This window comes from Aphelocoma coerulescens, chromosome 9 (assembly GCF_041296385.1).
Source record: "Aphelocoma coerulescens isolate FSJ_1873_10779 chromosome 9, UR_Acoe_1.0, whole genome shotgun sequence".
NCBI lineage: Eukaryota > Metazoa > Chordata > Aves > Passeriformes > Corvidae > Aphelocoma > Aphelocoma coerulescens.
In genome coordinates this window covers 11,042,993-11,070,689 of record NC_091023.1, presented here as the reverse complement: position 1 = coordinate 11,070,689, position 27,697 = coordinate 11,042,993, and the positions used below count along the sequence as shown (strand labels likewise).

Here is a 27,697-nt window from a genome sequence, read left to right as displayed (position 1 = left end):
ATATAATCCACACAGAAAATTAGCACACAGCATTTGGTATACTCTGGATGAAAAATCCACCAAAAAAGTAAAGCTTTTTTTTTTCCACAATTTAATTGTATGTTCATATCACCTATGCAATTTTAATGCTTCAATAGCAGTCTCACAAGGCACAGAGCACTATAGCTACAGAGAACCCTATCAAATCAAACATTCTGCATTACCAGTTACATTGGTATTTGAATTTGCTTTTTCAGCCTCTTTTTGACTTCTTTTACATTTTCTTGTTTTCCACTTGCCTATTAACATGAAGGAAATATGGAAAGTTGTTGTTGATAGCTACTATGAGAACTGTTTATTAAGTCTTTTGACTTGACCTCTTTTTCTAGGGACAGACAAAATAAAATACCTATTTAAAAACTAACTGCTTGCAGCACTTGAAAATTTCACCCAGGAGAACAGCCAAAGATATGAAGCCTGAGGGAAACACTACACTGAAGGATGGCAGCTAGAATTCCAAAAATAGTTTAGCAATGAATTCCAGTGATTTTCAGGAAGACTCAGAATTCCAGATCCCAGTTTCATTAATTATTCAGAATAATTTAAAAATCTACATGTATTCTGAAAACAGAGCTGAACTTAATTACCACAGCCTTTTAAAGTAAGTAGCAGCATTCTGAACAACCGCTGGAGTTGCAGGAAGGGGCAAGAGCAAAGACACAGTAGTTGTACAATTTATTCTCACAGCTCATGGGACATTAGCTTTGGATGCTCAGAGAACATGCAGAAGGCAAAAGCATTTTTTTCACCTTTATCAAAAAACCCAGGGCAGCATAGATGAACTCAAAGTGTGTTTGGGAATGTATCACCTTCTGTCTACTCTACATGCATCATCACCTTCAGATACCGAAAACATTTCTGTTAATGCTACACATGATGGTTCATTGCCTACCAGCTGGTTATTATTATCAGCTTCTAGCCCATTTCTGAATAAAATGAGTGCATTACTTTTGACCTAAGAGTAACTATATGGCTCAGTTTGAGCTTATTGCAAACACCAGCTCCTTTCCCTGTGGAATAATACAGTTGAGATCAGCTGGAACACTCAATTATAGGAGCTCTCCAGTTTACTGGAATGAGAGGGACAACAAACTATTCAGAATTTCAAAAATCTGGGATCAACATCTTATTCTTGATTTATCTTTCCAGAATTTAAATGCAATCTCCTAGCCCTTTCTCTTCCCTCATTTCATCCAGGGATGCAGGCAGGCTGAAAAAAGAGTGAAGGTTTGGGAGTTAGAGAGAGACAGGCAGACAGACTGAGTAGGTTTAATATTTAAACTTGCCTATTAACTCAAAAAAAAAAAAAAAAAGAGGTTATGTTAGAAAAAATTCTCTTTGTAGTTGCAGATATGTAGGTAGATGAAAAATAAATCATCTCGCACCCATGCTCTATGGCAACAAGCTGCATTTATTAAACGAGGAGCCATGTCACGCAGTCTGGAGTGAAGCAACAAACAACTGTTTATTCTCCTGGCTACATTCAACAACTATCTTGGCCAGACCATCTTTCTCTAAAGCTCCTGCCCATTGTCAGTAAGAATCTTGTCAACCAGATCTGTTCTGATATAAATTAATGTGAGTCATGCTACTTGTTGCAACATGTTACAACACCTCTTCAATTCTGGTTTGTTAACTGAGGGTGCTTTAGTCATAGCCCAAGTACACATCTCAAAGGGAAAAGGACTTTGATTGACAGAACAAAACTTTGTAAAAAACCCCTAACCTGTATCAAATCAAAGTGACAAACAAAACAAACAAACAAGGTATTGGAGAACAAACTTTGTCTAAAACATATTAACATGTAAAAAGTAACAACCTAATCTTCAATGCAAACAATTTAACCAATGCAACTCTACAAACAAAATACACCTGATATTTTGGGTAAAAGATGTGTCCTTCTACAGCACCAGTACTCAACCTATCTATGGAGCAACAACACAGAGAATTATGCAACCTCATCAATAACCTGACAGCACAAGGTCATTGCTTACACACGATAATCAAACACACGGTAATACAGCCAACTGTAATATCCATTTCAGAAAACAAACACCTAGTAGACAAATATAAACCATGTTAGATGACTTATATTTTAAAAAATTCAGTAACTACACAACAACCATGAAGCAGCCCTTTTACAGTCATTGGAAAAGGGATATAGTTTAGTTGTAAGGGACTAACTAAATATCCATCAAAACAGCAGTGCATGTGCACACACCAACTGCACAGCAAACATGGGTAAGGAGGATAAATAGAAGCTCATCCAAAAATAATGGTTGCTTAACACTAGTGCCCAAAGGACCCTATTAGGATTAGGACCTGATCGTCCCAACTGGATCAAATTTTTTTATTATGTAAGAGAGATTGTCCCTGTACTTGGGATTTGATAATATCATATTTATTTTGGAAACATTATGCCTGTGTCCAGAAAATACCAAAATGCTGAGAGGTTTTTGATCCTGCTTTTGCAACATACTAAGCTTCCCACCTCTGTACTTTTAAATAGGGAGTTTTGTACAAAGCAGCTAAAAGGACAAGCAAAGAGAAGTGGAAAGCAAAATGCTGTTTCCTCCAGTCCCCTGCAACATTGATCTATTCCTGAAAATACTATCCAGTTACAGGGTCAGTACAGAGTTGCAGAGCTCCTGAGACAAACCAAGTCATGCATAAGCACAGTTTTTGGGGGAATTTTTTCACTGTATGGCAGTGAACAAAACTTCAAATCTACTGAAGCACAGAATCTTCCAGGTTGAAAGGGATCTCTTGAGAGCACTTAGTCCAACCCCATGGCTCAGCAGGACCAGCTAGACCAGGTTGTGCAGGACCATGTCCAGATGGGCTTTTGAGTATCTCAAAGAATAGCTGAAGTCTAATCAAAGTCTTAGTGTAAGTTTGGCTCCCTCTGATTTTCAAGAACAACTGACATATTTTCTTAGGGGACAGTCAGCTCAGTTTGGTGCTATTGTTTCCGTTTCTGTCAGTTCAAACTAACAGCTCTGCAGCAGTTTATTCTGCTTATCTTCCCAACAGAAGGGCTGACTAATTATTTTTAAGTAGCCCTTTGGGTTTTTATAAAAGCTGAAATCAGCAAAATCTTAACAACTAGAATAGTCTGTACCCTTAAAACATACAACTATTGTATTCTCTGGCCATAACCTTCTGTCATCCAGTATGGGAACAGTGTCCTAGGCTGACAGATAAAAGACAGCTAACTAAAATGCCACGGTATTCTCTTCCTGTTGCCAATTCATATCTAAAAGCTGAGAGAAAAATACACTCCTGGTGACAGCTTTGAAACAAGTCAATGTGTGACAGTAATCAGTTCTCTTCTGTCAAGTTGGATTCCAGGAAAAAGAAAAAATTTTTTTAGGCTATGTGCCAACATTGTCAAGGAATAAGAACAAAAGCACAAAGTAGTACTTGGCTAAATCCCTCAAAAATAAAGACTATGGGCTGTCAGTGGAGTGCTGGCTACCTGAGAAAAGGACAATTCTGATAGATTGCAAAGTCAAGTTGCAACGGCTGGCTCAAAGAAGAGCTCTGAAATAGTGAGAAGAAGCAATAGAAGAGGACATGTCTCCACAACAAGTTTGTGGAGTTTTTGCAGGATGACAGAAACAGAAAAAAAAAAGATTTACTAATGCAAAAACAAAAAGAAATCAATTTACATGCTGAGAATCAGAGGGCTTCACATCAACTACAAGGATATGATAAAAATCAAACAAAGAACCAGTACACTGGTAATGTCAGTGCAATCTGCTGGAGTGAGGGACCAATGAATGGCAGTGTTTACGACAGAAAAATGAGGGTTCAGAGCCTTCTCACATCAGGGAACAAAGATGAAACATAAAGGTGAGACTCAACAACATATATTCCCACCCCTAATGAGGGAAAACCTCTCCCCTCCTTCTGTCTCAGAGCTCTTCCCTTTTGACAAATCACAAGAGCAAAAAATCTGAAATTAGAGTAGAAAACGTGTTATGAACTTCTAGAGTGACACACTGAGAGAAAATCGTCATTCCCTTTCTCAGTCCCTAACTGAAGGTCTGCCTGTCTTTCTCCTTCACAACAGAAGCAAAACATTTCAACAACGCTGAAGAAGCAGTTCTGCAAATCCAGCTATATGAATACAAAAACCATATCTCCAAAGCAAATAAGCCCTGACCGGCCTTAATCGTTAGCCTAAATGCAGCCTAAGAGACACCTAGGTAGTATCACAGAAAAGCTGGGGTTGAAAGAGACCTCTGGAGATCATCTAGTACAACCTCCCTGCTAGGCTGTTTTGTCTATTTCCTCAGCTTCTCCACTTTACATTTAAAACCCAATACTTCCCTTTGCTTTGATTCACCTTTAACTTTAGCCACCATGACATAGCTGTTAGCTTTGCTGTCTCCTGTGTCACTTCACATGTTGACAGAAGGTGTAATCCATAAACTTAGCACAAAATTTTAAAAGATATTTAAAAATTGAGATGAAACTTCCTCCTCTTGGTTATATGAAAGTCACCAAGAACAAACCCTTCAGGTAGCCTTCTGTAACAATGAAAAGTGTTGGTTCAGTAGTTAAATGATACCGTGCCTCTGGCCAAAGTTAGTTAAGAAATTTCTGCACTGTAAATTGGAACAGAGAATAAAACCTAATTTAATATATAAAATAATTCTCTCCACATGCCCCAGGCCGTTCCAAAACTCACTAAATGTCACAATTTCATAACGCTGTGCCAACTAAAGTGAATAGCAAGGTGTAGAAAAGGCAAAGGAATGAGGTATTTAAAGAAGAGAAACACTGAATCTTTACTGCAGAAACGAAAAAAAAAGGTTGTCCAAACATGGATTTACTGCACTTCCTCTTCGTCTTTGAATTCACTCAACAAATCTCTGAACAGAGCACTGATTAAAGAGCAGGGCTCACCAAGCTTTCAGCAGCATTTGTAGATTTGCATAAGTTCTTACTGCTGAATGCCTGTTGAGCAGTGCTTGCTACGTAACTAACATAATACTCATCAACTAACTGGACAGAGCAGATCTTGGGCTTTGACCTTGATCCTAGACTTATTGGAAACAAATCTCAGCAGAAGTGGAATCTTGCCAGCAACTACAAGGCGATGGCAGTTGCCTCCAGCCCTCCAGATTTCACACCCGAGCCAAAATGACTCCTGCTGAACCCAGGAGGCTCTGGGTTCAAAACAATGTTTGCACCGTGCATCACTTGTGATTCAAGTGCTTTTAATCTCTCCTTTCATGACTAGAGACCAGTTCTAATCATCTGCGCTGCACAGATTCTCTGACATGTTTATGCAAACACGATAGAGCTGAGCCTCAATGCACTCGATATTTTCTTGAAAAGAAAAAGCAAACAAACCCGGAAAAGTTTGCTGAAAGTAAACAAATAAAATAGCCTGAATGAGCTCAAAACAAGACATAAGTTGTAGTTAACTCTAGGCTCCTTCTCTAAATGCTTGTGTGTCACCATCTCAGACAGCCAGAAAGAAATCCCCGTCATTCAAATCACATGGTTTACGGGGCTGGGGCTCCAAGAACATCATGACATTCGTAACAAGGACCGAGCAAGGATCGCCCGCTTCTCGCTGGAGTCACCCAGCACCTCCCTGTCACGTCCCTGTTCCCACACTGCAGCCAGAGCACAACGCCAGCAAGTTCTGCAGCCGTCCTGAACTCCTGCAGCCGCTACATCGCTCCAGCGGACAGCTCCCGACCGGCTGCCGCCCCCCGCATGTCCCGGCCGGGCACCGGCTGCCAGGCAGCGGTTCGCAGGTGCGAGGAGTCCTGAGCACGACGCTGCCCTGCCGGGGGACGGCGTCGCCGGGGCTACCCGTGCCCGCGGTGCCGCGCTCGGCCGCGCCGCAGCCCGCACCTCCCCGCGGAGCGCAGGGCCACGCGGGGCCGGGCCGCGAGGGAGAGCCGGGGGAGGCGGCGGAGCGGGCGGGGGAGGAGAGAGGCGGAGGGCAGGGCCGGGAGGCGCCGCAGCGCCGGGAACGCGCCGTCGCTGCCCCGACACGGCCGGAGCGGAGGGTCCCGTTGCCTTCGCCGCCGCCATGGCCGGGCGCCCCCCGCCCGCCGCCCCCAGGTAGGGCCCGCGCCCCTCCCCGCGCGCCGCCGCCTGCGCGCTCCGGGCCGCGCCGCTCGGGGCCGCGCCGCGCGAGGGCGGTCGCGGAGCCGCGGGTTCCTCCGGGTGAGTATCGGCGCTGGGCGCCCGCGGGGACCCGCACGGTGCCGAGCACCCCGCCCGGGCTGTCCCCGGCGCGGGAGCCCGCGGGGCGGGCAGGGGTCCCCCGGCCTGAGGGCGGTCACGAAGGAGCCGCGCTGGGGTTCTGCGGTGCCCGCGGGGGAGCGGAGCCGCTGCCGGGGCGCGGAGGGGCTTCGGGAATTGGCGTGCGGCTGCAGAAGGGCGGGCCACGCGCTGCACCTGCCAGGAGGTGGTCGGTCGCCCGCCGGGGTTTTGCCCCTACGCCTAAAGCAGGAATGAGAGGGCTTTTCTTACAATAGAAAGAAAAAATAGACTGTCATCTAAATTTGCTCTAACAGCTGGTTTTCATGCCGTAGCATCTCAAGAGAGTCGGTAAGTTAATTAGTGCTTAATGATACCTTTAGGATGTTGTGCTTAAATCACTTCGACGCGTGTCCGCTACCTAGTAAATGAGGTTGTTTCACGATGAAAGAAAAACCTAAAAATCACTGTAGTTCTGTTATCCTGGCTTCACCAAACGCGCATTTATAGCGGTCGTGAACAACCGATTAGCGCAAAACTTCCTGCAAGACGGAAATGGATGCCCAGATAGCAGGAGCCTACCGGACATGCAAGATGTGGTTAAGCATAATTTTCAACAATCGCAAGTAAATTGCATTTTGAGGGTAGCAGGCAGACAGAAGTATTATAGAAATTGTACCATTTGAGACTATCATAGATAAAAAGCATATCTTGTCAATTGTTACAATTCGTTTTGGTTTAGTTGCTCCCAGTGCAATGTTTAAATGAGTCGTAAAAAACCGATGGAAATAAAGTTTGGCGAATGCATAGCCTTAAAAGGAAGATGGTGAAAAGATGTATAACTACCTGAATACACAAGAGGAACTGCTTGGGGGAGAGGTGGACAAAGACACCTGAGTGAGTGATAATTACTTGCAGGACAAATTGCTTCTATTTACTAGAAAGAAACAAAAAGCTTTAAAGCAGTCCCTTAGAGAGACTAGGTTGGATAGTGTTTCATACCAATAAATATTTACTGACCAAAGCTTAATAATGCTTTTGCACTTTGCTCTGAATTGCCTGATCTAGAAATAGTCCTTCCCAATTTTTCCCTTGGCATTTCAGGGTGAAATGAAAAGGATTTAGCTTTTTAATTTTTGTTATTAATCATGGCTAGTAATTTTTATGCATTTTGTTACATAATGAATAGCAAAGAGATTATACAAACTTTAGCGTTTTGTGGGAAGTCACATTCTGAAAGAGAGAGGGATGCAGATTTTAAGGCAAGAGAGACTTTTAGTTTATCTGATAGGACATCTTGTATTTCACACTCTACAAAAATTGGGTAGAATGCAATCTTAACCCCAGGATAAACAGATATTCCAACAATACAGTCTTAAAGGTATCAAGAATTGGGCAAGCTACTGCTTTCCTTGGTTACAGTCTTGTTCTCATTGTTATAAATTTACCTCCTCATAAGCCTACAGCTGTCTTCCAACTCCACATGATTATTGCTAAGCTTTTCATCACTGTATGAAGGAACTGAGGAAACCAATCCTACTCCATTCCTGTGCTCTGCCATCTGGTCATTTCTTCACCTCTGCTATAGGCCTATTAACCCAGATAAAATTACCTATTTCTATAGCAAGGCCAAGGACTAATCTTATTCATGTGAGCAACGTACCTCTTTCATCTTCCTGAAGACTGATTCCCTTCTCGGTGCTTAAGCACGTCAGACTTCCCTACATCGAGAGCTACCGTTCTCTCTTTCATCTCTTTTATCTCCTGAGGCTTGTTGTTGACAGCTACTTGTTATTTGTTAATTAAGGTAACCCTTTCTTTGCTGAAACTTAAATTATAAGCTTTCTGTTAGTGAATAAGGATCACAGGACTCCAGGAAAGGTGACCAGAACAGCAAGTAGTTTATTCAGGTCATTCCTGTCTTCACCAGGAAATCTGGTTACAAAAAGCACATCTAGGAAGCCATGGGACAGATAACTTGTCATCATACACCTTCAGCTCATTATGCCTACCATACAATATTTAGGCAACTTTTAACTGAGATTTAGTTACAGCAGCTGTTGAGAATGACAAACTTTGAATGTTAGCATTTAGGAGTTAGCTTTACTGACCTCACCAAAGAAAGTTTTCACTGTCAAACTGTTACAAATCAAAGGTATTTTTAATTTTCCTTACATAATTACTTCAGGTATTAACCTGTTTCTGTGGCTGTTTATGTCTTATCTTAGTCACCTGCACTCATCTTCCTAAATCAAGGCCACAGCTCTGCCCACTTGCTGACTATCATACACTACCATCACACCCAGAGTTCAACAAAAACTCAGGGTGCACATTAATTCCTGCTCAGTACCTTCCCTTCCTTTGGCTTCCACAGCTGAAGGCAAAAGCATAAGCCCTTGGTTGGGAGGCCAGCAGTCACTGCAGAGCAGACAAGTGGCCTTCAGGCTTCCACTGATAATTTAGCATTTCCAGCAGCAGCTTCTTGCAGTGAACACAGCCTGGAGGTCAGATGAGCAGCTGCAGAGAACTGCACAGTACTAGTAGCTGCCACTTTTCCTTCAAGCAGCTAAAAGACATTTTTGATGTATCTTGCTGTTGGGGAGCTGGAAATGTGATCTATAAGGATTTATTGTTTGGGTTTTTTTCTTTTTATGGTGGCTCATTTTGGTTTGGTGGGGTTTTTTATGGTGGAGGAAAAACACCCCCACATTAAAATCTTAAATATACCACCTTGCACTTTGCCTCTTCAGGTGAGAGACAGGAATAAAAATGCTTGAACTTTTTACATATGAGGCAGGAATTTCCTTGTTTCTGGCCCCTGTGTTATTGACTATCTGGGATGCTGCTGCATAGCTGCCTAAGGAAATACAACTGCCCCCTTCAGTAAAACTGCAGTTTCTCTGCTCAAGCTTATGAAACCAAACCTATAAACAATCGCAGGTTTTGGCCAATTGTGTGAAAGTGTTGGCTGCCAAATAAAAGTCTTCCAACATGTCTTTTGGACTGGCACCTGCTTTCAACACACTTTTTGTGTAAATACTAGAAAGAAATTGAGGAATTAAAAGTGTTCTTCAATTCAGAATTAGACACAGCACTAGGGTTTAGAAGTGACATTGGGCTGAATAGTAATTCAGAAAAACTAAAATGCCTGTACATTCAACAGGGATGAGAAGTAGCAGGTTTTATGATATAAAAAGTGAAGAGACAAGCCCAGAGAAAGTCTGGCTATTTCTGAGAAGTTGCTCTGCATGTAATAAAAACACATGTTCTATCACCAACGCAAAATGATCTTTGCTACATCTCAGAAATGCCTGGTGTGACACATAGTGCACAAAGAATGGCTAGGAAAAGCCTTTCTCGTTTTACAAGTTCCTGATGGAAACCAAGCACTGTTTACATTTGATGAATGTACTAGGGCTGGCCACAAATGTAAAGAGGTAAGTTAAGGTATTAAAGCTGAGAAGAGATCCAAAAGCTGTGGCTGTATCAGAGCTTCCTTACAGGCAGCAGACATGTGGCACACACTCAGTGCCCACTGGAACTTACACTGTAACACTGTCACAGGCAGAGCTGACAGCTGCTCCTGTGGTCCAGCAAAGCAGCCTGGATCTTGTATAACAGAGAAAACGGATTTGGTGTCTTTGTACTAAGATGCTTTCAGGAATGAGTGAAAAAAAACTTTGATCCTTTAAGGAGACAAGGTTGCAGGCAAAGACTGCACAACAGCCATGGGACTAAGCTACACATGACAATTAATTTGAATAAGTAATTAAAGAAAAGAGAATGCCAACAAAAATAAAACAAACATAGAAGCAGCACATAAACAGAAATCAATACTAAAAATTTATTCTGAAAAATTGTCAGTGATGAGTGAAATGATATAAGTGAAGAGGAGCAATGGGTAGTGTTTAGTGAGACTGACCAGAGAGACCACATCTTACAGGTTTTTCTCCGTATTTTTCCACCTCTATGAGTAAAAGAAAACCAAATGTGTTACAAATCTTATTTAAATAAAAGAGAACTAATAAATCCCCTGAACAAGTGTGTAATGCCAGAACTCCCATTATCAGGAAACTACCTGCATTAGAGCAGCAGCTGGCATCACATATGAGGATGAAATTTGTTTTTCTGCACTCATGCAGAACCAGTACTGCAGCCCAGCCAGAGGAATCAGTTTAATACTTGCTGGGTATGCTTTTTATTTGCAAATTAGCAGATGAATTTACCAGATATTATGAGTGGAGCAGCCAGGAAATTTATCTGATAAGTTTCAATATTCACTAACTTCTTCTAATGTTAGTTTGAATGTCAGTGGTGGGAATTCCTGAAATAACATGCTATGCCCTTTTTTCATGGGCAATTACTTTAAGCAGTTCACTAACCTGGCTAACCTGTGTTGTTAAACACAGACAAAATTCTCAGAGATGCTTTCCTTCAGTGAGGTCAGGGGAGAAAAAAAAATCAGCTAAAACCAGAAGGAACCTAAATTGTCAAAGGTCATAAGTCTGTGCATGAGGAATCTGATCCCTTGAGGAATGGGACTGTAGGTGAAGGGAGGAGAGAGACTTGTAAAAGTATTAAAGAAGTTAACTATAGAATTTCCATGCTTTGTTTCACTAACCCACTTGCACACTACAGTGACAAAACCATACTGCTTGTGTCCAGGCTTGGCACCTCCTCTTCTTCCTTTATTTAACCAATCATGTCTGTTTTGAATTCTTTAATCCTGTCTCCCTAGCCTCCCACATGAATTTCTCACTGTTTTCCTGAAAACATCCACTAATCTCTTCTTTCAGCTCTGGCTCTAATCCTGTGCATCCCTTCTCCCGTTTGTGACTGCAGTAGTTGCAGTAGTGTCAGTCACACTAATCACAGTCTGCCTATGAGTACCAACCGTTCTCCTCCTTCATTCAGTCCTCTCCTTCTCCAGACATATTGCCCCTAGGACAGACTTGAAAAATACTAACAACTATCAGTGATAATTGGAAACATCCATATTTTGTTGCTGTGCTGTTCATTCTGTATATGATTTAGGTTATGACCTCCTCCTGGTAATCATTGTAGGCATACTGACTAATTCATCAAGGTTTTGTCATCTCCTTCCTCAGCCCTATGTTAATCACTTTACTCTTTCTTGTTACGTGTGGTTGGTTCAGCTACTACCTGAGAAGGAGGGAGGGAGGCATAGACTCATGGGAACCTTTATCTGCACTGTGGGTAATGAACCCTGGTCACTTCTCATGCAGCTGTCATTGCCTAAACTTGGGTGTAAGAGCACCCTCTAAATTTTAAGCCATGACTGGCACCTGAACAGCCAGAAGTCCCATACACAGACGGCAGTGTGGTGTGCTAGAGGTGCTGATGAGCAGGAGCAGGTTGAGAGGGAGGCTGAGAGAGCTCCCTCCACTGAGGATACCAACCTGGGACGGCAGGGATCCCAGTAGTGCTCCCTCCAGGCTCGCTGCTCTGTATTACACTCGCTGCAGCTGCTCTCAGACACAGTATTGACTTGTTTCAGTGGGAAAACAGCTTCAACATGAAGGACCAGGAATGCAAGCACTGATAGCCATGTAGTTTTGAGCATTTACTCAAAAGTGCAGCAGATAGCCCTAGTTTTTTCTCAGAAGAAGGAAAATTAATTAAACTTCTACATCAAAACAATAGCTTTAATTACCAACTCACTGGATAAAATGCAGCAGCAGCAGCTCCTCTTCTGGTGTGTTGTACAGGCACCTGGCTGTGCTCTCTGGGAAGAAGCAGGAAGGGGAAGCCTGCCTGGCACTCATAGGGATGAGACTCTTTGAAAAACTTCACATCTCTCAGGATCTGAGTGTCAGAAACTTGTGGGGGTTGTTTCCCAATCTTTTAACAACCTCTTTTGCTTATCAGTGGATTGGATTCGATAGTGCTTCAGACTGCATGTACAGTACAGCCTCCCTTCCTCCTACTTCACTGAAACAGAGAGAAAAAAACCATACTGCATATTTCTGGTTTTCTTTTAACCAGAACTACAAAATTAGCATGTGCAGGTTAATACTACTATATCTGGGATTTATTTGCTGCCCAGGGTGAGTTTTAGAACTTCTTTTTTTAGCCTTGTCAACCTTTGGATTGTTGTCATTAATCTCTTTAGTTTCCCTCAGTAATTTTCTTCACTTCAAGAGTTGCCTGTTTGTTATTAAATATCTGGCTACTGCAAGTGCCCATGACACACAATAGGTAGGTGGTTTTTATCAAAGTTATGTTTCCTCTTGGTTGTGGCATCACAATTTGTTTTTATCTAATTATTCTTGAGTGCTGTAAGAAAGTTTCATTTGTAAATCTTGATTACATTTAATTTATAGCTGAAAGAAAAAGTTATTTTCTAAAACTGCTAACACAGAACTTGATGCTGCAGTACATATTTCACTGCTAGTGAAATTCAGAACTGGTCAGCAAGTCCTGTATAACCCTAAGTAGTCACTTTTAAGACTGGAACTGTCCTGAGCTGGCTGCATGCACTTGCAGTAACTATCTTCCAGGTATTATGAGAGCTTTCTGTTTTCTGGAAAAGTTTTGATCTTTTACATTAATTGCTGAAAAACTGAAATTTATTGAATGAATACATTGTTGTGGTGTAGTTAAAACTTCTTAAACAGAAAGATGCACAGAATTCCATAGGACTTGTATTTTCTTTCAGCAGTGAAAAACTTCTGTGGTCCTCATGCAGTCCCTGTGAGATTGTGTAGTTAACAGAATTTCATATACAGGTATTCCATCTGCAGTGGAGCTGTTCATTACATGCAGTGGCTCTTCAGAATATTAAAGGAAGAAAGAAAGGGTGTCTGTCTGTTTTCAGAACTGTGTTTAAATTAGGTCCCAATCTGTTTCCCCTAAGACTCATTTATAACCATCTATGCTATTTCAATTTGAAAAGGAAAGAGATCAAATCAGCAGGGTAATGTTTCAGCAACATACTTTTAGATTGTTCCTCTTATATGTTGTCAGGGTAATGTCCTTCTTCTCAGTGAAAAATGTGTATTATTACCATTGTAGACATCTAATAAAAATGAACAGATCATTTATTTTTAAAAGGAAAAGATTTGCGTACTGTGGTGTTGAAATGAAAACCCGTTATCCTCACATAAACTCTGGAATAAGACCTTCCCCTCAGCTGGAATAAAAAAAAAATTGCTTCTTGAATATGTAAAAATACAGAAGTAATAGCACAGCTATTAGGGAGCTTTGTTAAATGACCACATTGTATCTGCCAAGACCTTCAATCCTAAACATAATACGTGCCATAAATTCAGTGAAATCCAATGGTCACATTATCCACAATCCCAAAGGTAGCATACATGACCTGTATCAGTGTTTGTATGATACGATTTAAATGTTAGTATAGCTACCAAACACAGAGTTTTGGTACTTTTACAAGTATACCCATACTTCTCAGATTTTGGAAATCTGTGCATTATGGAACAGTGCATGTGACTATAAGAGAGAGGTGTCTTTTGGTACTAGCAGCAGCAGCAGATTTTTATTTCATACAAGAAAAGTTAATTCATAGGTAAGTACATATTTGTTGAGTGCAACAGGTGATTTTCTGATTCAGAGGGCAAGGCTTTTAAGGCATCACATATTAGAAAAATAATTAATTACTGAAAAAAATAGTGACAGGCCATAAACAAGTAATATAAATACAAATACTAGTCCAACTCCAGTAATGAAACAAAGAGGCAGTAGGGCCAGATTTACTTTGCATGGGTTGCTTTTGGATACACAGAACCAGACTTCTGTATTAACGGTGTTTTTCTGTAGCTGCAGTTGTTACAGTGACCCCCACTAATGAAACAATAGTAATTCAGTGAAACCTGGATTTAAGTGCATACTTCTTTTTTTGTTCCTCTGAATTGAAAGAGCTTAGACTTTGTCATGTTGATCAGAGTAAAATTTAAACACACCCAAAGACATGAAACAAGAGGCAACCTCTACTCTTAATGAAGTTAATAGGCAGAGCTGGTTTATATTTTTTTTCATTAGGTGTAAGCGTAGGAATACTCATTTGGCAAGTACTGACAGAATCACGCTGCAGGCAGCGATAAGGTTGTCTGAGAGCTTAACCTGAGCTCAGTCAGTGGTGCAGATGGTCCTGCTGGAGCTTGTGCATCCCAGTGAGAACAAGTTAACCATGTCAAGCCCAGGTATTACAGCAGTTTCATACTTCATCTGAAGTTCATTGCAAAGCAGTGGCAGTTTATCTACGTCATGCCACCCAGGAAAAAATTCAGATTCATTAAATTAATAACACATTGACCTGATTCACTCTTAGACTCTCAGAGATCACGTCCCATGTTCATTATATAGAGTATGAAAGGCTGTAGATTTTAGGGGGTAGAAAGAAGCATTCATCTTGCCAAAAAAGCTCAATCATAGTTTCTTGGACTGAAATCTCACACTTTTTTAAAGCTGGTATAAGTGAGGAAAAAGTTGTGAATGTTGCCTTCACCTACCACTCAATCCTGTTAATCGCATTATAGTCTCTGGAAAAAAAGGTTTCACAAATTGAAGCAAGTTAAACCAATGACAGTGTTTGCAGTATCTTGACAGAATTGCACAAAAAGCATGTTGTTCCAGTTTGGTGAAATTTAGAAATATATCCTCTGAGAGAAGGCACAACCACCCCTCCCGCCACCAGGTTCGGGGAAAAAAAAATAATTTTCCTTGAAGGAAAGTGAAAGAGATAAAAACTATTTATTTAACAAACACACAGGAAAAGGATAATAATGCTAAATAATAATATTTTGCTATGGAGAAAAACAACCTGGGAAAGTGTTAGAGTCCTCCCTTTGGTCTCCTCGGAGCTGGGGCTTGGCCCAGGGCCAGGCCCTCTGTGCTCAGTGGAAAGTCCTCCCGATGTGCTCTGATATTGAAGCAGTCCAGCAGAAAAGAGAGAAAATCTGAAATTCCTGGGAAGGAAGAAAAAGTCCAACTCTCAGTCTCTCTCTCTGGAGAAAAAGAAACTGAACAACTGGCCAAAAGCTGACTGGAAAGCAGCAACCCGGGTGCTTCCTCGCTCCCCTGCCGCAGCTGAAAAAAAAAATATGGCTATCTCTGTGTGACCTTGAACAAGCTGCAAACTGCTTTGAAGAAGTTTTTCTCAGTTTTTCCTTCCCCCTCTCAGGCTCAGTTTAGAGGCATAGAAAGGCACAAAATTAATTCCTGGGCATAGGCAGTGATATGGGATACACATCATAGTCACCCCAAGACACATGTTTTATCATACTAAGAGCCAAGTTGATTAAAGGCAGCTTCATTTTGTTCACATCTCTACCAGTGTTATCATACTTTTTGAAAAAAACCCATGTTTTTAAGCAAATGAGTTTTGAGATTTTGTTTTCTGTCTTATCACAGATTGTATTAATTAACATAAACACAGCATTAAAATTGATAAGATTTGTGTTTCTTTTGGATATTAGTAGCAAATCAGAATTGTTCAAGAATATTTCAAGAATGTAAAATATGTTAAAATAAGATTTGTTGTGAATAAGCAATGACAGAATGTATTCTCTGGCATTAAAATAAGCAGAACGTACCCTGACATTTTAACTAGATAGTTTATGAATGTAACTGCAGGTGGTCATAGAAACAATACTGGATTAAAGAGAATAGGAAATTTCTGTGACTATTTCAGATGAAAACACTTTTTTTTTAGACTGTTGTTTTACTTTTCTAGTATCATTAGTCAAGGTAAAAACATACTGCTTTCTGAACTCTATTATAATCCTAAACAATGTTTTGGAAGGTTTAGCAGGAATCTAAATCAACTTGACTTTCTTTCAAATCAAAAGGGCTGGGAAACAGAATGGAGTTGAAGAAATATATGCGTTTACTAGAAATAATACATTTCCTGGATAGGTACTTTTGAAATTACTTTAGATACCATTAAGGTAAAATATTTACCATAATCAAATTGAGTTTAGTAGGGACCAATATCATAGTGTCATTTTGACCAAATTTTTTTTAATGTATAGATATGTCAGTATAGCTGCCTGACCAAAGAAACAAATTACAATAGGCTGCAAATTGCCTTCATTTTACAGCTTTAGAAATGATGTTACAATTGGGCAGTGTTATTAGTGAGAGCAGAGGAAGAAGAGCAGACTCTCCTTGGAAGAATATCAACCAAATCTCCTGGCATTGCTCACAGCAGCAAAGTCTTTGTTCTCTTGTGGTTGAATAGAAGAGATGAATTTGGGCATTTGGGCTCAAAACACCTGCTTAAATCTGTTCTGCCAAACAGGAGATCAAAATGTCTTTGGTGGCCTCCAAAAATACCTGCCAGACACCACTGAGTTGAGGGTGAAGCTAATCTGACTGTTTCACTTGAAGCACTCCCTCCTTCATGACTAAGAACATCCACACAGACTAACCTGGTTATTTACTGGTAGGAGGGATTGTTCTGAAGTGTCACTGTCCCTGTGTTGTGAAGGCATGGCATAACACTGGTTCAGCTAGTGCATGCCTTACAGATTCCTGATAGCCTCACCATATTTTTCTCCCTCTACTCTGTTTGACTTAGAAATGCTCCCCCTGCCCCCTTCCCCCAAAAAAAGAAAGAAAAAAAAATGAAAAGAAAAGTTGTCATGCTATGCTGATTAGTTCTGTGGCTTACTGGTGGCTGGGGATTCTTCAGGCATTTGAAATAAGTATTTTGTTATAATTTCCTGTAGTATTCAGAGACATTAGCATCTGTGATACGAAAAGGTGCGTCTTCAGCAATGCTACATTGAAGTTCTCATGATTTGTAATAAAGAACACTGTACAGTGTGATACTGTGGCCACTTGGCTTGTCATACATATACTTTTCTCTTTCCAAGACTGTTCCATAATTCAACCTGTTCCATAATTCAAGTTCTCTGTTGAAAAATCTGGTTTTCCAGTATCAGTAGTCCCTTTTCATTAACAGCTTTGCCCTTTACCTTTTTTAAAGTAGCTGAAAGTGATTCTGCAACAGTGGGAAATTCCCAAGCTTCTACCTTAAATATCTGTATTTAGGTTCAGGCAGGTCACCCCTTTCTTAATCTTGTAATTACAAAGACAGATTAATAATTTCTGTGGAGAGCTAGTACAAAGAATTTCGGAAAGTCTGCCGAACATTAGAAGAATGTCTTTCAAAAGATGAAAGTGATGTTCAGCTTCTGATCACGCACATCATCCTGACTACCTACCACATTTCAATTACGCTTGTACAGTCTATTTGATTTGTAATCAATCTAAAAAGGAAAACACACGAACAGCTAGCAAGTTTTGATTAGCTACACACATTTTCTATTCAAATAAAATCATGACATATGCATTTACTTGTAAGTTATGAACATCTTTGTCACATTACTCTTCCCTTCAGAAATATTCAATATCTGTCTTGAATACAATCACTGAAAAGCTTTTATAAATTAAATTTGAGATCTTTAAAGGGGTAGCCTTTAAAAAAGGTTGTCAGATAGTGAAATGCTTCATTGCATGTGCTGTGCTTTGTGGCTTGTTTTGTCAGTATCTGACTGTTGTTGCTCTGATGCTCTGAATGAGAATCACATTTGTTGATGACAAAAGCTGGTTGAGAAGCTTGACTGTGATGTGTGGCTATATCATATAAATAGGATGCCAAAAATACTTAATGAATGAATGAGTTAAGGCAAGATTTACATATGCCACATAAAAACACTGGTGTCTTCCTATGTCGTGTTGCACTGGTTGTCCTGAAATGCCCAGCTGACAGTTTGTGCACAGCAAAAGGATGAGAGGAGCAGGCAGTGAACACAAGTTGTTTGTTAGATACAAGAAACACATAAAACAGACTGAAAAATTACCCAGTGGTTTATGGCATGAAAGCCTAATTTGCAACATCTTTGATTTCATCTTGAAAAGTGCTGAGAATTTCCATTTCTAGTTGAAATCTGTGGGAGCTGCTTGCATGTTTGTTATGTATTTAATTTGGACCCAATTTCACCAGTTCCCAGCTGTGTCACAATGTTTTTTTCCATTCTTTTTAAAGGAGGGTCAGATAACATCATACATTTGGACTATTACACTGTACTGCACTAACAACATAATCTATATTAAGAATAGGCATTGCCATCAAAAATGCAGTAATAATATAGATTTCTTAATAAATGCACAGTCATGAATATTTTTGCTAGAGTGGAAAAACAATTATTTCCTCGTTTGTCCTCATTTCCCTAGCACGAGGACCAGTACTATTGTACAGTACACCTACATATGCTAAATGAATAAGGAATTTTTTGTGGGACATCTTTTTAAGAATATTTCAGACTTTATATTGTTTTTTGCTGACTTAGTAGGCTTAAATAGTAGCAAGCCTATTGCTTTGCTGTGGAGAATATGAAGCTGCCTTATTCTGATGCTTCTGTAATACCTGTGCCTGTATCTCTCTAAAATCCTCTTCCTTGTCAGCACTGCTCACTTAAGTTATATGTATACAGACTAAATGCTTGAAGAATCCCTCCTTTAACAAGATTTCTTATCTTTCCTGCAGTCAAACCCTCAACAGAGCCTTAGTTTCCCACTGGCTGGCACTCCAGACCTGAACACAGACTCCTTGCTTTTGGGGCAGAAAAGCAGTCTGAGTTGTCTTTCAGTCCATCTTCATAAGGTAAAGTCCTTTGGCCTTCCCCGAATTTAAGGGTCTGTTCCTTAATCTTTCCTGAGTTCAGTCGTTCTTCATCAGACCTTGCCTGGTTCCTAGCTGTTGATCCAGGGCATCTTTTCATACCTTCTAAAACACCCTCCACCTTAGGAACTCTGCCGAAGTTCCTGTTACCTGGGAATTGTTGTAGGCATTGCCCACCAGAAGAGATCTCACCATTCCTCTTGTGCTTTTCTGTAGTCTCCTCTGACTAAGGTCCAAGCCTGTTCTTTCTAGAAGGTTTTCATAGTAAGTAACCATTCTACCAGCATAACAAAGGTCCATCTAGAATCATCCTAAAGCCATGTCAAACCCATGGATAGGTGGGAAAAAGGCAGGATGCCTATCAGCTGTGTGCAAGAGCCAGTTTATATTGGGTTGACTCTCTGACAGTAAATTACTGAAATACAGTTAACCATCAAAACCCACCAGCCCAATCATCTGTCATTTAGCTCCTGAGTGTCAACTCTTTGATTTGTTTGTCAGCTCTCCGAACTGAATATATCCTGCCATAGCTATTGAATGTGGAGGAGTTCGTCAGACTTGTATATAAAGCCTTGTTATTTTACCCTTAGTAATTCAATCAGTAAACGAAGGAATATTTCCAAGCAGATCATAAAAAAATGTAGTTAGTTTTGTTTACATTTATTCTTCAGTAAAACTTGTCCGTTCTTTTATAATGTTTTAAAAACACGATGTGAAAGAAGGTTGATGATTGCTACTGCTTACAGAGACTTCTGGATTTATTTACTGGTTTAATTTGGAGCAGAATTCAGTCATTCAGGGCTCTTTGGGCATTGTGAAGTATACCCCAGCATGGGTTGTCTTTTCTCTGCTTCTGTTTTTCATCAGCACGTAGCTAAAGACCTGGTCTTTTGGCAGCTGTATCAGTGACAAAAATGAAATGTAAATCAAGAGTACCCAATAGACACTGTGAAATGAGCAATCTGAATATAAAGCCTTTAAACTTCTAGTCTTTTTGGTGTGCTGATCTGAAAACCCCATCCTGTACCTGTTAAACTGCATAGACAATGAAGGGAAATATTCAGTATTTTAGTTTCCAGTGAAGCCAGTAACAGCCATGGGAGACTGAAAAAAGTCTATGAATACCTTACAAGATGAGGTCCTGATATTGCTAGTGATTATATTCTGCACATGGGTTCCAAATCCATAACAAAATCAGAAAGACATTTGTTTGAGGTATTTATAGAGCGTCTGTTTGCCTAACCATCTGTGCTCTGATTGAAATATACACATGGTCCAGACTGAATAAAAACCATTTATATGGATTGGAATGGTAACTTTGACACTGTTACATCTAAAGATTTTGCTCCTAGTTACTTTGCTGACCTGTTTACTTACAAAGGCAAATTTTAAAACTGTAAAATCTGAAAGGTAGCATGAGGAAAGGGTATGACTAGTCTGTCCACTTCAAAAAGGCTTTGAAGTTGACGTGCTGTTTGAACATTGCATGCCTTTCAAAACTGCTTCTTGCTTAGGGTCTGGATTAAGCTGGCTGCCTTCCTCAGTTGCTGAGTAGCTTTTGGGTTTATTTGTGAGGGTAAAAGTAGGAAGATGCTAAGGTATTTTGCTCTGCTTTCACTTCTCCCATATTTCTATTTCAAAATGAGAGTCATCCCTTTTTTGTTGTTCATGATGTTCACTACAAATATTAGCAGAACACAAGAAATGTAGCTTACTAGAGCTTGGCATTATTTGCACTGAGAAACCTCACTCCGTTTATTCACTTTGCTTCCTTCAAGATTATTTTTTTCATGGATCAGTATGTTTTCTATGTTAAAAATGCCAAGATTAGGAGTCATAATGAAAAGAGGAAAAGCAGCAGGCTGTAATATGATTGATTCAAAAAAAACATACGTAACGGTCACTTATCATTTATTGAGATTGCTCCTTAGGAATGATTATTGAACAGCAAGTTTTGGGAAGCTGTTTATACTCATTCAAGATGGTAGGAAATTGAAGTTTCTGATATTGTTTCACAAGATTAATTTTCTTTAGTGATAACCTGGGGAATTCTTTAAATTACCTCATCTTAGTTGATGTAGCACCATCTGCCACATCTGCAAAGAAGATAATTATTTTCAGGAGCATCTGTGGGTTTTTTGATTAAGTCTTGAGTCATCAAGGTCAGTATTTTTGAATTATTCAACATAGGAAAGATGAGGCAATTGGTTTGCATTTTGGACAGTAATATATGATGTGTTATTATTATAGTTAGTGACATAAACCTCATAGCTATTTACTACAGTCCTCTAATTTCCAGGAAATTTGTTTTTATTCTTTGTGAGTGCATATAGCTTGTAGGAAAAAAATTACCAGTTGCAATTCATGAATCATTAAGACAGCACCTGGTGGCAAATTGAGTGTGGAGACTTCTCTGTTAATAGAAATACTGAAGTGAAAATGGTGCTCTTAACACCAAGTTGTAGGTCTAGGTTCCCAACTTCAGTTTCAAAAGCTGAATTATAGATTAGGATCTTTCACACCAAAAGAAAACTCCCAAAATGAATCATCCCTTAACAGAGATTGCTTGCTATGCCTGTGGCTTTCTGTGATACCTCCAAGTCAGATGAGTACATCTAATTCGGATCAGCATTCTCCATCACATACTAAAAGAGGGAGCCAAGCAAACTTGAGAACTGAGACCTGAAAACTTCAACAGCTTTCTTTATCTTGTAGTGAAAGGGCTCCAATCTGTGCCAGATGTCTTGAAAGTCCAGCACTTTGTGTAAGCTCTTAATGTGAAGTAACGAGCATAGTACGTGAATGCAGAGCTATCGCTTGATGATGAGCTGGCTACATTTCTGCAAGAGTTTCTTTCAGCTTCCTGCTATTGAGGAACTAATGAGAACCAGAAGTTTCTCAAAGACAGAATAGTTTTTCCCTGGAGTGACAATGAAAAATAGGTTTATATTACTGCCTTTGCTACAGAGCGAGGGTGGCAAAGCTGTATTGCCTGAGGAGGGTCTCTTAAGAAAACACCTATTGAAAATGAAAGCTTAGAAAGGGTGCCCATGGGATAAAGAAGAGAGAAAACTTTGCCCTGAGAGTTGAGATAATTGAAAAAGAGATGATTAAGTCCAAATCCGTGTTCCATGTTGGAAGAAAGACCTGTACCCGTGAAGGTATCTGTGCAGGACCTCATACACTGCACCTCACTGAGTTATAGAAGACTCACATTTGTGGTGTTGGATTCCTAGCCGGAAGAAGCACAGCTGATTGCTTGTTTTCCCATCAGCTGGCATGCACTGCTACAAATCTCCTTTGTGTGACACCTAGAGGGGTTCATGTACCTGACTGACCAGCAAGAGTGGCCAGGGGGGTTTCTCTGTGCTTCTTTTAGAAATTGTGTACCCATGAACTCAATAAGGAAAAGGCTGTGGAGTCTGAAACTGAATGTAGCTCTCCTATTTTAACACTTCTTTGTACATTTTTCTGCTTTTCAGTGACTGAACCCTGACTGGTTGAAGCTGTTTGCAAGCGGTGGGAGCCCAGAGTTCCTGTCCCTGGCACAATTCAGGAGTTGAACTGCAGTGCAGCAGGAGAATAGGGGTTCTGCTCTGCAGTTACAGAACAGGAAATGTAAACCTAAGACTGAAAAGCTCTAAAGTGTTAGAGATACTTGTAAATGCATTGTCCCTTGTCCTGTGAAACACAGTTGCTGATTTTTCCTGTGCTTCAAGTAATCAGCTGGATGTGAAATACAACTCTGAGGACTGGGATAGGTGATAAGAGGATTTAGGTTTACCAAATTTTGGGAACACCAAAGGCAGTTGGGTTTCCTTTCTGAACTTCAGTCTAAGTGGGAGCCTTGTCTCATTTAAAACATTTAATGGCATTCTACATTTCTTTCAGTCGTCATGTACTTTTAACAAGGTTTTCTATATTTACAAATGAAAAGTAGGCTTATTTTGGAAAGAACACAGATTTTAAAGGATTAAGAAGCTTTTACAGATCATTTCACTTTCCGCATGACTTGGAAGAGAGCTTTACTTCTGTATGGGACATGTCATGTGCTACCCCTTGCTGAAATACTGTCCAGAGATAGCACGGGTTTGTTGATACTCCAGAATGTGACTCTAACTACATTTTCCAGCTATGCTTCAATGTGCTATTCTACTTGTACTGTTTAATTAAGTTCCAAAGAAGGCCTTCAGGTAGCCAACTTGTTATCTTTGTTCCTGTTAGACTCAGCAACACCTGATGCACTGAAGTTCAGTTCCCTGCCCACAGTGGAACTGAGAGCAAATAGTCATTAGCAGCCCATCAGCTCCTTGTAGGGTGAAGCAGTGGCAGAGCCACTCGGTCTTCCTCTCAGTGAAGAGCAGGAGAAAACAACAGGCCTTATACTTCAACCTGCAGGTCAGCCCTGGTCTGTAATTTTCTATTAGATGGCAGAAATGATGCATCTTATAAAAAGAGGCAGAGCGCAGCTTCTGTGGGGAGTAGTGGGCTTTACTTTGTACAGAGGCTGCATCTCAATGTGGACTTATCAAGGAGGATACTTATGTAAAGATTTGACCATCTGAATACAAGGTTCCTACTTTAAATGAAGATAGAAAGCCAGAATTGACTTCATGTGTTTAATTTCCCTCATTCTATTAAAGAACGTGGTATAAGGCCTATAAAATGCTATCTTGCTTTGGGAAATGCCTGAGAAGTTACTGCCCAGAAATGTTACTGTGTATCTATATCATCTGAGCAGGGAAGCAGAATTTTGTACAAAGGCAAAAGTCTTTTTTCTAAGTACAAATGATGCTGATATCTTCCAGAGTATTACATACTTTTCAAGTGAAGTCAGTTAACCCTCTGGTCTCACTTGTGCATCTGTATTCAGTCATCCCATGTGATTCATGATGCTTCCCCCCAGCTAGCTAATAAGTGCTAAATTAGTTTTATATTTTTTATTCACTCTTCTAATTCTGACACATCCAGATACTTTTTAAAAATTATTATGGAATAGCACCACACACATCAGCAGAATTCTCTTTGACAAAGTTCTTTACCATTGGGAATGCATATATTCATAGCTAGTCCTAAGCAGCATCAAGTGAAATGTACGTGCATGAATCTTTGAGGAAAAGGTAGCCTTAGTCATGCCTGACTGTGGATTTTGGGGAAAAAAAGTGAAAGTGGCATCCTCATACTGATTTACATTCCAGTGAAGGGGACTGAGGAAAATGCATTTTAGGTTTGAGCATAACGGGAAGTTGCACATGGTCTGTTACCCCATTGGAACCGATGAGAGATCATTACTCCAGCCATGGTAACCTGGTCACTCTTTATGGGCCATCACAACATGTTCCACATATTCTCATAGGTGACTTGCAATAATTAAAAGCATTCTAAATCTGAGAAGCAGAACATAATCATGTAGGATGCTTTTTCCCAGTATGTTTCTGGATAAATAGTCCTTTAGCATGTGTGGCCTTTAACTGTGGTCATGTCATGACCAGAAGGAGAACCAATGTGATTATTATACAATGGAAGATCTTAGAAGACTGGCCTGAACTATTCCAAAAGAAAAGTATGAGGGCTCGGTCTTGCCGTGTGTGCAAATAATTTGGCTGGGGGAACTTGTTTTTATGGTTTTGTACTTCACATCTGCCCAGTCCCAAAGTAAACATACTTGTTGTATACCACTGACTCACAAAACAGAATATCTGCACGACTTACCTTTGCTCCAAACCCAAAGTGTATCGAGTTATTCCATCTGGATTACAGAATACTACCTCTCCTGCTGTGTTTTTTACTTTTCAGTCACTACCCCTTTACTACCATCCTGGCAGGTAAAAACACAGCAAATATTTCTGTTGTTTGCCAAGCTGAATTAATGCAGCAAGTATTTCATTTGCTGCTCCAAGCAGCCTGCTTATGAAAACAAGCTAGTACCACTTTTTACAGTGGCATTCAGGACAGATAAGTCTGTTTATAGGCAGTTTATGCTTTCCTCTCATGTTCAGAAAACATCAGTCTGCTATTTCATATCTACAGTGTGTGTAGCTCAGGACAGTCTTCCAAAAAGGGAAAATTAGCAATAAATAGACTGGTAACATCAGCAAGGAGGATATAGACAGCTTCTTGTGTTCTGAGTTACATCTCTCTACTGACCTGTGTTTTGGTATTACTTGAGTTATTTATGTAGCTGAGTCACTGGAAAGGTTTTTGGGGGCTTGTTTCTTTTTTGTTCTTCAGCAACTTTGAATCTCCACTGATGCATGAAGTCCCAGAGCACCAAGGCAGCAGCACAGACAGTTCTGCAAGCAGTTTGGGAAGCTCTGTCACAGCATGTAAGAAGGTAACTTTTAAGTTTATGTTATATTCAAAGTCCAATATATATATAGCTTTGCTTTTTAGCTTTCAGCTTTAGTGAGCAATACAAAATTTAAGTGATACTTAGAAAAGGTTTGATACAGAAAAATAACTTAGTAGGGCTGTTATGGTATACTGCAGTTTTTGTCTGCCTGGTCTATACTTGTCTGAAAATACATTATACATATATGGGAGATAAACTCCCATTGAACATTTCTAATTTACCTCATTATCTGATATTTCATTATATGAAATAAAAGCAGTGCATAGCATGAATACCTTCAGGACTGCTCTTCAATTAATGGCAAGTTTCTGGGACCCAGACAGAGCTTTGCTTTTCTCAGGTCAGTACAATGGAGGGTCCTTCATGAAAAAGCTTTGACTGGAATGGTTTTTACAACAGGAGGTGGTATAGACTGCTGTTACTGTTTCCTAAAACTAGGTTTCTATGTACTAATTTAATTTAGGGCATGTGGGGGGAAAAAAGTGACACCTGTGTGTATGTATGTCATTAGGAGGGATCGGATGTCATTTTGTGCTTGTAGCTAATTTCAGTACAACTGATAATACAAAGGTGAAGACCTTTTATTCCTCCTGCCTAGGACCTTGTTGTGGCAGTACAGTCTGAGGGAAGGGGGCACTACCAGAGACTATTAAGGAGGACTGGCTGCCTTTCACCTCTCACTTTGCAATAAACCTCAGATCTCTACTGTCTCCCACAGGCATAATTCTAGAGCTGAAAAATGCTACAGCATTTGTTTTAAATCTTCACAGTTCATTCAGTCTTCCCATAATTCTGACTTTTAATAATATTTTCCGTTTGGGTTTGAATTTTTTTGTTTGTTAGATTTATGTAAGAAGAGAGAAGGATAAAACGTGTAGATGCTAAAGATTTATTTTCCTTATCCTGAAAACCACACACAGAAATTTTGTTAGATATAACATCATTGATGTAAAAATAGAACTCAATAAGACAGATGTGTGTGCTGGGACTAGGCTTCTTCTCACCCCAACATGGCTAAAAGATAAAGTGTCAATATTTCATTTGGTCAAAGGGCTCATTTGCAAGATAACACTTGATTTTTAAAAATGCTGCTGACTGTAATTGGAATCCTCATATAGACAGAAAATCTACTGTGTGGGAAAACATCTTAAATTTTCATTTAATCTCAGAGTTGTTTATGTAAGAGTGAAGGACAGTGGCACAGCACTAAGTGCCACCACTGCCTTTACAAATGCTCCTGCTTGCTCATGTTCCGAAGCATCACGCTCTAATTTTAAAGGGTAGCCTGTATGGTTGAGAGCTGCTTCACCTGTACTATCCCATATATTTGAGCTGTTTATTGTAACATGAGTCAATTTTATGATTGTCAGCACACTAAAAGAAGTTATTCACTTCTGACAACACTTCTGAAAAACAGCAGGATTTTTTGGGCTTCTTTACACCATTGTCAGAGAAAGTGTTTACCTTTTGTGTGTGTGTGTGGAAAAGAATGAAGAGTTCTCTTCTAAGCCTCTGTTAGGTGATTTTTAAGTTAGATTGTAATTGGTGGTGGAGTGAAATGCTGTGGGTTTCTGCTGCAAGGGAACAGTTTAAACAGTTGACTTGCAGGTTTGAATAGTTATATTTGGCATGAATGGCCCCTGTCAGGAACCATATGAGATGTAGCCTGTTACTACACAGACCAGCCTAAATGAATGCAGAACATGTACCCCTGGATATCTTATTTTATTCTGTATGTCCCACTTTCCTATCTTTTTTTGAAGAGTGGTAATTAACCAAAGCAATTAAGATGTTCAGTCACGAAGACGCAGATGTTTCGTTTGTGGAGCAGAGCCTTTTTAATGCTGTCTCGGTTATAGATATTTACTGTATTTTAATGTCTTGTGATCTAAATCAGGGAGCAGGAAGCTGTTACACTAAACTCATATGCAGTATTTTCCTCTGGGAAAGAGTGACTTTTCTAATCCACACTCTGCTAGAGGCTGATTTAGTTCATTGATTCACAACACACTGAGTAATGCTGACGGCTGTGTCTCTAGATGAGAGTGGAAAACTTTTTTTAGAACCATGAATTACTGCTGATTTCACATTTAGTGCATGATGCAGATTCATCCTGAATTATTTTCTGAGTGTGATGATCCTGCTCCAAACCAGATATACAGCAGTATAGTGTGTGCAGCTGTCACACGAGTGTGGTCAATGAATCAAATTCTGCTTTCAGTTGCTTTTCAGTTTTCAGCTGATAGCAAAAATCCTAATGATGTGTCAGTGGGACTGGCCCTGCACTTGTCTTAATTAAATAAGAATGAAGAGAAGTACAAGACAGGAGGAAGAAATTTTGGCAAATGATACTGTTTGCCTTAAAAGTGCAGGACCGCAGACTGACAGCTGAAAGAGAAGAGGAT

At 40.0% G+C, this 27,697-nt stretch overlaps 2 protein-coding genes across 6 annotated transcripts in view; one reads left to right on the top strand and one right to left on the bottom strand.

The window, feature by feature from the left end:
• Window positions 1-27,697, bottom strand: part of DAW1 (dynein assembly factor with WD repeats 1) — a 156,790-nt gene that overhangs the window by 61,282 nt on the left and 67,811 nt on the right. The window lies entirely within an intron of this gene.
• SPHKAP (SPHK1 interactor, AKAP domain containing) overlaps window positions 6,045-27,697 on the top strand; it is a 67,156-nt gene continuing 45,503 nt past the window's right edge. For 2 of the 4 annotated variants that reach the window (XM_069024829.1, XM_069024832.1), the window contains exons 1-3: window positions 6,045-6,129; window positions 18,806-18,922; window positions 25,172-25,274. In XM_069024829.1, the coding sequence (XP_068880930.1) occupies window positions 25,191-25,274 (84 nt within the window). In that variant the 5' untranslated portion in view covers window positions 6,045-6,129; window positions 18,806-18,922; window positions 25,172-25,190. Of the gene's footprint in view, window positions 6,130-6,515; window positions 6,622-18,805; window positions 18,923-24,388; window positions 25,275-27,697 lie in introns of those variants that run through there. The other 2 variants (XM_069024830.1, XM_069024831.1) reach the window with 2 other exon arrangements.